The 10320-nt window shown below is 40.4% G+C and overlaps 1 protein-coding gene across 2 annotated transcripts; it reads left to right on the forward strand.

The window, feature by feature from the left end:
• Nucleotides 1-2251: 2251 nt before the first annotated feature.
• Nucleotides 2252-9414, forward strand: si:dkey-6n21.12 (schwannomin-interacting protein 1). 2 transcript variants are annotated; one of them, XM_044097909.1, is made up of 7 exons: nucleotides 2252-2628; nucleotides 3144-3389; nucleotides 4885-5009; nucleotides 5956-6070; nucleotides 6160-6288; nucleotides 7343-7460; nucleotides 7537-9414. In XM_044097909.1, exons 2-7 carry the CDS (start codon nucleotides 3144-3146, stop codon nucleotides 7635-7637), a joined length of 834 nt encoding a protein of 277 aa, XP_043953844.1. In that variant the 5' UTR covers nucleotides 2252-2628; the 3' UTR covers nucleotides 7638-9414. The 2 variants fall into 2 exon arrangements, with proteins under 2 accessions (XP_043953844.1, XP_043953845.1); XM_044097910.1 differs by having other exon boundaries at nucleotides 6163-6288.
• Nucleotides 9415-10320: the final 906 nt, after the last annotated feature.

Consider the following 10320-nt stretch of genomic DNA (forward strand, 5'->3'; position numbering starts at 1 on the left):
TCTGTGTACCAAACTGAAATCTGTCCGGCACTTAACACGTTAAACTCAAACAGCTTTGTGAGTACAATGAGTAATCATTGTACCAAGATCTTAACTTCATTAAACATAGTTCAAAAAGTAAAAACCGAAGACAGAAAGGGACTTAATAAAACACTTCTCTGACAAGGTTCATCAAGCGGCTGAAGATCCTGATTTGTTTGGTCCCAATCATTCAGACTTTCTTGTTTGGGAATCATTTTATATTTGATCTTGCTTTTAACAAGAAACCAATAAAGAGAAGTTTAAATAGGAGAAGTAAGATTTAATTCTAATTAGGACTCTTGCTTCAGCATATCAGAACCATAAAAGTTGTATTTAATTTATTGCAACAGTCTAATCCAACAGTCAGTAATGCATTAGCACCCTGCATTCTATTGACTAAAGGGAAATATTCAGGTTGGTGCTCATGGTTCACTCTGTAATAGAGAAAGACATGATATTGTTTGATTCAACTCCTCAACCTCAGATTGTCAGGCAACAGAAGGGAGGACATGAAGAATTCCTCTGTATGCTTTTCAGCCAGAAGAGGTCGCCATAATCAAACCAATGGGACGGATGAAAGGTCTGCACGTATTCATCCAAAATGAAAGAATAGAAAACATGGAAAAACGTTGAAGAAAGAGACCACAGCAGCAAGCCAACGTAACTGAGATTTTGTCCTATTACTCCAATGTTTTCTATTACACTGTCTGTTTATATACGTCTCTTTATATAGAGAGATGTATATAAATATCTGCCCATTCTTTTATTGTTGCTTCATTATTCTGTTTTATCTTAAGCATACTGTTTATAAAAGCTCATTTAGGGACAAGAGCTGCAAATTAGCTCATGCTGAAAGCATCATAATATAGGAATCTGTCTCAGTTTCTCTCTTAATGTGTATCTGTCGCTATTAAATAAACTTATCAAAAAGCATAAATAAACAAATGATCTTACTGTCACACCGCATGCTTGACTCATGGTTTTTAATATAAATTTAAAATTATGATTCTCATTAAAAAACATTTTTTCATCAGTCTCCTGCCCCTTTATTAGGGAGCCTAAATTGTACGAATCTTGTGGCTGTTAAAAGTCTAAAGACAATTAGATGTTTAGTAGTTCCTCCCTGGAATCCTTAAGCCATTGAAAACTATCTCTCTGAGGGATTGGCTTCTTGGCTCTGTGTCAACTGATCAGACTTCTGTCTTTGTTTTCATCAATTCATATCATTCTTTCTGACTCAACTCTCAGAAGCTAACAGAAGTTAGATTGCTATTGTTTTTGGTTTTTTGCACCTTTGCACTTAACCAGGTCATAAAAAAACCAAAACAGAGTTACTTTATAAAACTGGTTTAACAAAGAATATTTCAGAATATGCCTTGATAACGTCAGTGCCTAGAATAGTGTTTAGTTAAACTGATGAAATTATTAATATCTTTTTACATGTATCCATTTCATGATAAGAAAACATTGTATTTTGGAGGAATTTCAGGATATTTCCTGTTAAATTAAACATTACAGAAAAATCTCCCAAGTGCTTGTGGGAATATGAGTCATGGTCTGATGAAAAGTAAGTATTTTTACATAGTTTTGTATCAGTTCTGAACAGTAATTGTTACAAAAAAACTTTTCATCATCATATCAACATTGAAAGATTGTTGCAGCAGCATTATGATCTGGGGATAGCGCGACCCACGTTTAGAGACCTTGAGTTCTCGACGCGGCTGTCGCGGGTTCGATTCCCGGATCCGTCGACATTTGCCGCATGTCTTCCTCTCCTTCCTACTTTCATTTAAGGGACACTAGAGCCCACAAAAGACCCCTCAAGGGGAAAAAAAACAACAACTACAAATATGCATGTTATAATTAACATATGTTAATTTGAACGGAAGCTACACTTACAATGACTTATATCAAGATGTTTATTATAACACATTATAGCACGCCCAATTATAACACATGTTATAATTGGGCATGCTGTGGTTGCGTATTCTATCTATCTATCTATCTATCTATCTATCTATCTATCTATCTATCTATCTATCTATCTATCTATCTATCTATCTATCTATCTATCTATCTATCTATCTATCTATCTATCTATCTATCTATCTATCTATCTATCTATCTATCTATCTATCTATCTATCTATCTTTTCAATCAGGTTGTGTAAATTTGTGACATTCTATGTCACTTTGCCAAAATGTAACCGCAATTATTTTGAAGGCAGCAACAGGAAGTTCCTTTTCTTCTTCTCCACTTTTGCTGTCGCTAATGTGTTTCTTTAAGATTCCTCGAACTTTCTCCCGATTTTTTTTTTTTTTTTCTTTTAGGGAACAATCAGCAGAACAGAGATTTCCCTGAAAGACATTAAAACTAAAGTTCAAACCCCGACACACGGGAGCTGAGGGTGTCTTCTGAACAAAGCTCCTTCTGGTTTTGCTCCAGAGAGGACAGACAGAGTGAGGCATCTGAGAGACGTTGAAGACGAGGTAAAATGGCCCGGGAGGAGCCGCGGAACAAGATGAGCTAACTTCGAAAACTTCCTCGGCCGTTTTTTCCTCTGGAAGACGTAAAGGTTCCTGTGAGAGGTTCGCCGCACAGCTTCAGGTTTGCTTTTTGAAAACGAGTCTACTAGAGTCTCCTCGGTTTCTAACAGTCTGCACGTCCTATAGTTCTGTCTAATAACCGGGTAAAAAGTTTTATACAGGTTTCAACCAACGAGTGTTTTCATGAAACAAATTGAAACGCCCGTCTCTCCACTAGTCAAATATAAACTCATGTTTGATTTTTTTATTTTTTTAAAAGTGAATTTCATGTTTGGGTTTTTTTTTTATTGTTATTTTACGGTTTTATTCATTTTAATGTCGTATAATACAGTATTCACAATGATTCTAATAGTAGCACGCGGCAGAATAAAGATAGGATTTCAGAAAAAAAAACCCATTATTTTTAAAATAATAGCCTGTAACGCAATGTACCGAGCCACAATGTTATGTGTGAAGACCTACATGTATACAGTATCTGACACCATCTAACATTTTACACTGCTGCAATGTTTCTAGTGTTTTTTTTTTCCTCTCCAAATCATGTTGACTTGTATCAAACTATTTCCCCTGTCAAAGATGGAAGGAGAAAAAGAAAAGCAGTGGGAGCAGCAAGAGGAGAAGGAAAGCAACGAAGCAGAGGACGACACAAGAAGCGATGATGAAACCTGCAACGAAGTGGAGGATGGAAACTCTGAGAGGGCGGTGATGGTTTGGCAAGAGGGCCATGAGAAGGACGAACTGGGCAATCCCATCATGCACTGGGAGGCTCTGAGCCTGTGCATCGCTGAGCTTGAGAAGCAGGAGGAGGAGAAAAAAGCGAAGGTCAGGACGTCTTTCCTAACGACGGGTTTCTACCGTTCGTTTTCCAGCCCTTCAGATCAATGGATTCTAAATTGTAGCTCAGAGTGATCCAAACCTGTCGACCTTCTGCATTAGAGGCTTCCACACAACTCAACTTGGTGCCAAAAGGTCAGAGGTCGCATCTCTGAAGATGCTACCTTCATTTTAGATGAAAGGTAGCCACCAGTGTGCGACACTGTTCTTGTTGAGCATCTATTCACGTAAAATCTGAAGCAGTCAGGCTTACCATTATGACATTCTGAGGTCAAAGGTCGCTGTGTTTCAGGAAGACTTTGCTGATTTAGATGTTATGTTGTTTGCTGGGTTAAAAGGGCTTCTAGTGGTGGTACATAACATTTTGTCTTAGCACCAGGAATCCTTATTTCCCAACTTCTGATTTCAGTAAAAGATAATTTACTTGAAACTATAAGTCATATTTGTAAGTTTTGTGCGTCAGACGACTCTGAAAAGTTTGCCTTTCGTTTATAAACTGGAATATTATATTTACGTACGTGTTTGAGATTCGTCTTCCATGACGACGGAGAGCTGCAAATATTTAACAGTAAAGCATCAGAATGCTGTTAAATATGTGCCGACGTATCCTCAGAACCCGAATCCTCCTCCTGTAGACCTTATTCGTCATACACCAGCGAAGAAGAGCCATTCATGAATCCCAGGTGGACGTGATGAACCTGCACAGCTCCGAGTTTAAAGAGACAGAGCGATGTTTCATGCAGCGTTTAACCTCTGCAGCCGAGTTGCTCCTAAAACCACGGCGACAGATGAACTCTGTGTCTCGTCCAGATTTAAATCGTAGCTTCTTCCTCTTCCTGTCGCAGTCAGACGGTGATGGCCTGTGACTCCCACATGGCGAGTTATTTATATGCTTTATTGTTCTGTGAAGAGTTTTGATGCATCATACCAGCAGTGAGTTCAGTGAATGATGTTTGGAAACCCCCCCCTGGTCTCCGGGTGTTGCCATTCCATCCGTCTGGGTGCGAGATGACGGGGCCAGACGCTTTCAGGAGCATTTAAAAAATAAAATAAAATGAAAAATTCAGTCTGTAGCATAAATATGTTGTTGGAAACACACAGTGACACAGTTCAGATAAATGCTGTCCTTCTGGAGTTGGAACAGAGAACTATATTTCAGTTTAATGGAGTCGGATCGGCTCTGACTGAGGAAGAACTGATTCATCTTTCATGTCGGTTTGGAATAGTTTAATCAATATTTAATGGAGGTGCAATATAAGAGAAAAAAAACAGTGTGAAGTGAGGGCTTTTCATTGGTCGTAAAATTTAAAATAAAGCAATAATTGTGATGATTCAGCTTATGAAACGATGAAGGTCCTTGTTTCAGGTTTAGAAAATAAGGATTCTTGGTGCTAAACCGCTTTCTATTTTCCAGCTATCAAATTTAAAAATGTCAAAAGTGACCCTAGAAAAGAGCGCGATGAACGGCTGCTGCTGTTTCCAGGCCGGAGCCTCTCTGGAGCGTGACGGGGCCCCCAGGGGCCGCACTGAGGACCGGGGCAGGACCGCCGGCAGCTGGGACGACGGCAGCGACGCCTGCAACAGCCACGTTCTGGCTCTGACATCACGGTGCGCTCGCCTCTCTCACACACACACACACACACACACACACACACACACACACACACACACACACATTGAATTCAATTAGAAGGTGTGTCCAAACTTTTGGTCTGTACTGTATATATATTTAAAATGTATATATATACAGCATATATACTAGCAAAATAAATTTTAATTGAAAAAGGCTCATTTGTGTGAAAGTTGACACAAACCGACACACTCACATTTTGAATGAGTGCCAGATAATTGAAGCCAAAATTGTAACCTTAAGCCACAGGTGTCAAACTCCAGTCCTCGAGGGCCGCTGTCCTGCAGTTTTTAGATGTGCCACAGATACAAAACACTGGAATGAAATGGCTTAATTGCCTCCACCTTGTGTAGACCAGTTCTCCAGAGCCTTAATGAGCTAATTATTAAATTCAGGTGTGGTGCAGCAGAGGCACATCTAAAAGTTGCAGGACACCAGCCCTTGAGGACTGGAGTTTGACACCCCTGCCTTAAGCCATCAGTGTTTGTCTGACTTGTTTGGTTAATATTTTTCATACCACTTGGGGGCGGTAATGAGCAGCGAAGTTGCATTTCCAGGTGACCAAACTGACAGCGCAGTCTAATCCCAAAGGAAGTTCATTAGACACAAACTTAAGCAGAAATGTGAAGTTTGAGCAGAAGTAAAGAAAAGTTGAGATTGTTGTTCCTCTACTTTCTTCATGTTTTCCATTCTGTTCACTATGAACCTTTTTAGCTGATATTATATAGTGTCAACTACTGTCTCCCTTATGTGATATCATTTCACTTTCATACATAAAAAGGGATTTTTTTTTTCCTCCCATCTTCTTTAAGCCTGTGTAATTCTACAATTGAATCCATTTGCAGTGTTTTCTAGAATTCTTACCCAGAAAAAGATCTACTTTCTCTATTTTTGTAAAAGAATTGGGTCTATTTTCTGCTCCAGCCTGCACACACAGATGAATCTCCAGCTCTGCTTCATCAACAACAGTGAAAGTGAGGAGGAAGCGGATGAAGAGCCGGGGAAAGACGCGTGCAGCAAGAAGAGCAGCAGCTCCTGGGTAACATTTTGCAGCCTGTGACCCGCCAGAATCAAGCCAGGCCCGTTTATTTCCTCTCAGCGCTTCTGCTTGTTGTCCCTCACCGACAGCAGAAGAGGACAGCGCCGACTCAGAAGAACTCCCAGAATCCTTCCATGTCTGAAGAGCCGAAGTCCAGAGGCTTCCGGAACACCCTGAGGAACCTTCGAGACCGGCTGAGGACCGACCAGAGAAAAAAGGTATCAGCTCCGGTGTGCTGCTGCGTAGAGAACAGTAATGTAGAAACGTGCAGCTGCTGTGTGTCGCGTGGGTTTCACAGAGCTACATGCTGCCTGCACCAATGGGCGACAATATAAATATTAACATTATTTAACATTAACTCTTTTTTTCCAAGTGTTTATCAAATCAAAATCAAATTGCATTTTATTTGTATAACACATTTCAGCAGCAAGGCGGTTCAAAGTGTTTTACGTCATAAAGACACAAACACACAAAGTCATAGAACACAGTCAGCAGTTTTTAGTCAAGTGTCTTTGTTAAATGTTTCATTGATTATGTTTCAAAAGAAACTCCAACCAGCTGGGTTTTCAGTCCACATTTAAAGGAACTCAGTGTTTTGGCTGTTTTGCACTTTTCTGGAAGTTTGTTTCAGATTTATGTTGCATAGGAGCTGAATGCTGCTTCTCCATGTCTGGTTCTGGTTCTGGTTCTGGTTCTGGATGCAGAGCAGAACCAGAACCAGGAGACCTGAGAGGTCAACAGCAGCAGATGTTTATTGCATTGTGGTGCCGAGTCCTTCAGTGATTTATAAACTACCAGTAATTTAAAGTCTCTTCTCTGAGTGGACAGACTGTAGAACTGGAGTTTTAAAGTCCCGGTTCATATATTCCAACGTTAAGTTTGACATTTTTAAATTACACATTTCAAAAATGGAGCTGGATTCTCAACTACTTATTAGTTTTGCCTTAATTAAAGAAATTAGCATATTGTCATATTGTAATTTATTGATCATATTTTAGGCTGTAAACTAAAAAGCATAAAATATGATCTTTCTTGTTCTTTCAAAAAATGTTGCCACGGCAGCAAGTATTGTTTAATTTTCATATTGAAATTGAATTTGAAATGTTAGCACAGTGACATTCTCCAACACACAGACTGACACACAGGTAACCCTCGTTTTTTATCTGTGTTTGGCTTTCAGTCAGACTTTGGTGTGTGTGTGTGTGCGTGTGTGTGTGTGTGTATATGTGTGTTGGGTAAATGTTAAAATGCTGAGCTTTCTTGTGTTCTCAGACAGCCGGTCGTAGTGAAGCGGCGGCCCAGCGGACCCACCTGGAGCTCAGCGATGTGGAGCGGCTCAGTGTGGAGCAGCTGAAGGCTCTCTGTGCGTCTCTCAGGCAGGACATCCAAGGTGAGTCGGCGTCTGAACGCCCGGCCAACGGCTCCGCAGCGCTTCCAGCTTCATTGGGTTTCCTCTGTAACAACAGACCTGAGCTCTGAGCTGGTGAGTCGCCTCCACATCCGGGACCAGCTGAGGACGGAGCAGGACGCCATGCTGCTGGAGGTGCAGGATCTGACCGCGCTGTGACGCGTCCCGACTCCAGCGTCGCTTTTTTTTTTTTTTTTGCACAGAAACCGTTTCAACAGAGAATGAGCACCTAGCTCAGGTAGACTCAGACATTCACCACCACAGTGTTTCTGTCGGTACGCTGAATACAAACCTCCAAAGTTTGCACTGGGATAGAAGAAACTCTCGCTCCAGTCAAATTCGCCTGGCTGCTGAGAGTCATCACCACTTCACCTGCCAGTTCCCTCACTGCATGAACACATGAGGGAGAATAATCCCAGTTAGTTTCTCTCACTAACTTGCCCCTCAGGCGACCCAGCTGTGGACGGTGGCTTTTGGAAACGTTTTAAGGTCACACAACTCAGAAAGTCAGAAGAACATCCAGGAGCTTCGGTCAGAGGCAGCTGGACTTCTTCTCTTGTTTTACTGATGACGTTTGGCGTCTCATCCTGGCTGCTTCTTCAGTTCCGATCATGTTTGAAGCAGGCCTGTCTCAATAAACAACAAATCAGTTGATCGCACGATAAATTATGAACAGTGTTTAAATGTTCATTAGAATTTAAAGTTTATCAATCAGTGAGAATGTGTTCTTGCGATTATTGTGCCGTCGTTGCTGTTATATTACTTGAAACTAACTCAAAACAACAACATCATTTTAGCGCAATAAGTTGTGGAACAATACAGAACAACAGAGTAACAGTAAAATCTGTTCCTGTGACAGGCCTAGTGGGAAGTGAGAGTCTTATAAACGTCTTCAGAACTGAAGAGGTTTTTTTATTTTTTTTCATGAAGTCCACTTGCCTTCTACTCAACCACTGAGGACTGCTGTGTTCTACATGTTCTAGATCTACACCCGCAAATAAGAACACTTCCTGTTTGCTGAGGATGTGAGGAAAGCTGAGATTGGATCAGAAGGTCTGATGGTTTGATTGGTTTCATTCAGTCCTTTCAGCAATAACAAAACACCCAGTTTCTCTTGTTTTGGCGCTCCGCTCTAACTGAGCCAGAGGTTCACGGCTTCTGTCAACGTAGAATTCAAATGTTTACAAGAACAAAGACAATCTTAAACAAAGACTCATACTTAAAATTTGCTGTCGTTTTTTTAACACCAGCATCCACATAATGGTTGTTCTGGAACAAGAACCAGAACATGTGGGTCTACATCAGCTCTATATATTGTTTTTAATTTAACATAAGTTTTCTTATTGGGACAGCAGTAAAAGAACTAACACTAAACTGTGGAGCATCGACCTTTCCATCCCACCTAAACTGTTTCTTATGGTTAAATAAATGATGTGAAAGTGATAATGTGAGATTTTTTTTAGGACATTTATTTCTTTTAGTCACTAAAATCCAAAATGAGCTTGAAGGGAAATACAAACTAGGGAATCGGTGTCTTTTCATAAGGGACTTTTTAGCCTTTCAGTTTTTGTAAATTCAAGGCGGAGCATCTTGGAGCATTTTGGTCTCAGACCCAGAGGTTGTCGGATCGAATCCCGCTCCCTCCCTGACCCAGGATAGTCGGGCCCCAGGCTGAAGATGGTAGTCTCAAATATGTTGAGTCAGTCAGAAGTTTACATACAAGAAGCTCTGTTTATTTAGTTGTTATGTTTTGTTTTGTTGTTTTTTTATACTAAAGAAATTTGTCTCACTAAACTTTCACCAGTTGTGTAATTTCATCATGAACCTGTTAAACTTTTTAAAGATCTCATGTACGGTCTGTCATATATTCTCTATACTGATAATTTTTTTTATATATGTATAAAAAAAAAACATAACATTAAAGAACATAACATGAGCCTTTTTTTGGTTTATTTAATTTAGCAAATTCATAACAGATCAAATTCAGCTGTAGAAATGAGTTTCTATAACTGACCACGTTACTCTGTCCACTCACGTTCACACACACGCACACACACGCACACACACATGTCACTAGGCAGCTTGGGAGCAGCTGCCCTGCTCAGGAGCAAGTTGATGTCAAACCCACAACCTTCCAATTCCAAGACAACTACAGACTGAGCAGCGATGGCTTTCGTCAGAATTTCTTTTTAAGTCCTTTCTCGTTAGTTTTAATTTGAAGGTTCGTGTTAATGGTTGGTTTTATTCTATTTTATCTTTCTTACCAGGAATGAAAGATATTTTTTTTTAGCTTTAAAATAATCCGTTTTACTTGAGGGGCATTGAGTACCTTTTCTCTGGAACTATACAGTATATTTAGAGATAATCTCTGGGGTTTTCTTGAACATAATTAGTAAACTACTACTTCTAGAAAAGTCATAGTGAAGTCCATTCATCACAACCAGAGCAGGTAAAGACAACATGGTCTCTCCAAGGCGAAGTGTGGAAGAAGAACCAGATGACACGCACTGAAGCACAGAGGGAGGGACTGGGTCACCATGGAAACCACTCTGACTGTTCTGAGAAGCAGCAAATTGAGGCGAAAGCTGAAGTGGTCCAACCGTGTGAACGTCTGCTGATTCCTGCTGCTGTTTGCCGACGACCAGGAGGCGTTCTGCCTCAGGGAAGTCCTCTTGTGTTCTGCTGGGTATTCTGTGTTGAACTCTTTAAAAATTTAGAATTTTTTTTTTTTGTTAGTTTTTTTTGTTTTCCATCTTGGGAGCTGATGAGCAACAGATGGACCTGGAGCTGTAGGGTCAACTTCCTCCTGAGATCAGGTAGGCAGATCGTAGCGATCAACTTG

The sequence above is a fragment of the Gambusia affinis genome, linkage group LG18, assembly GCF_019740435.1.
Source record: "Gambusia affinis linkage group LG18, SWU_Gaff_1.0, whole genome shotgun sequence".
Taxonomy (NCBI): domain Eukaryota; kingdom Metazoa; phylum Chordata; class Actinopteri; order Cyprinodontiformes; family Poeciliidae; genus Gambusia; species Gambusia affinis.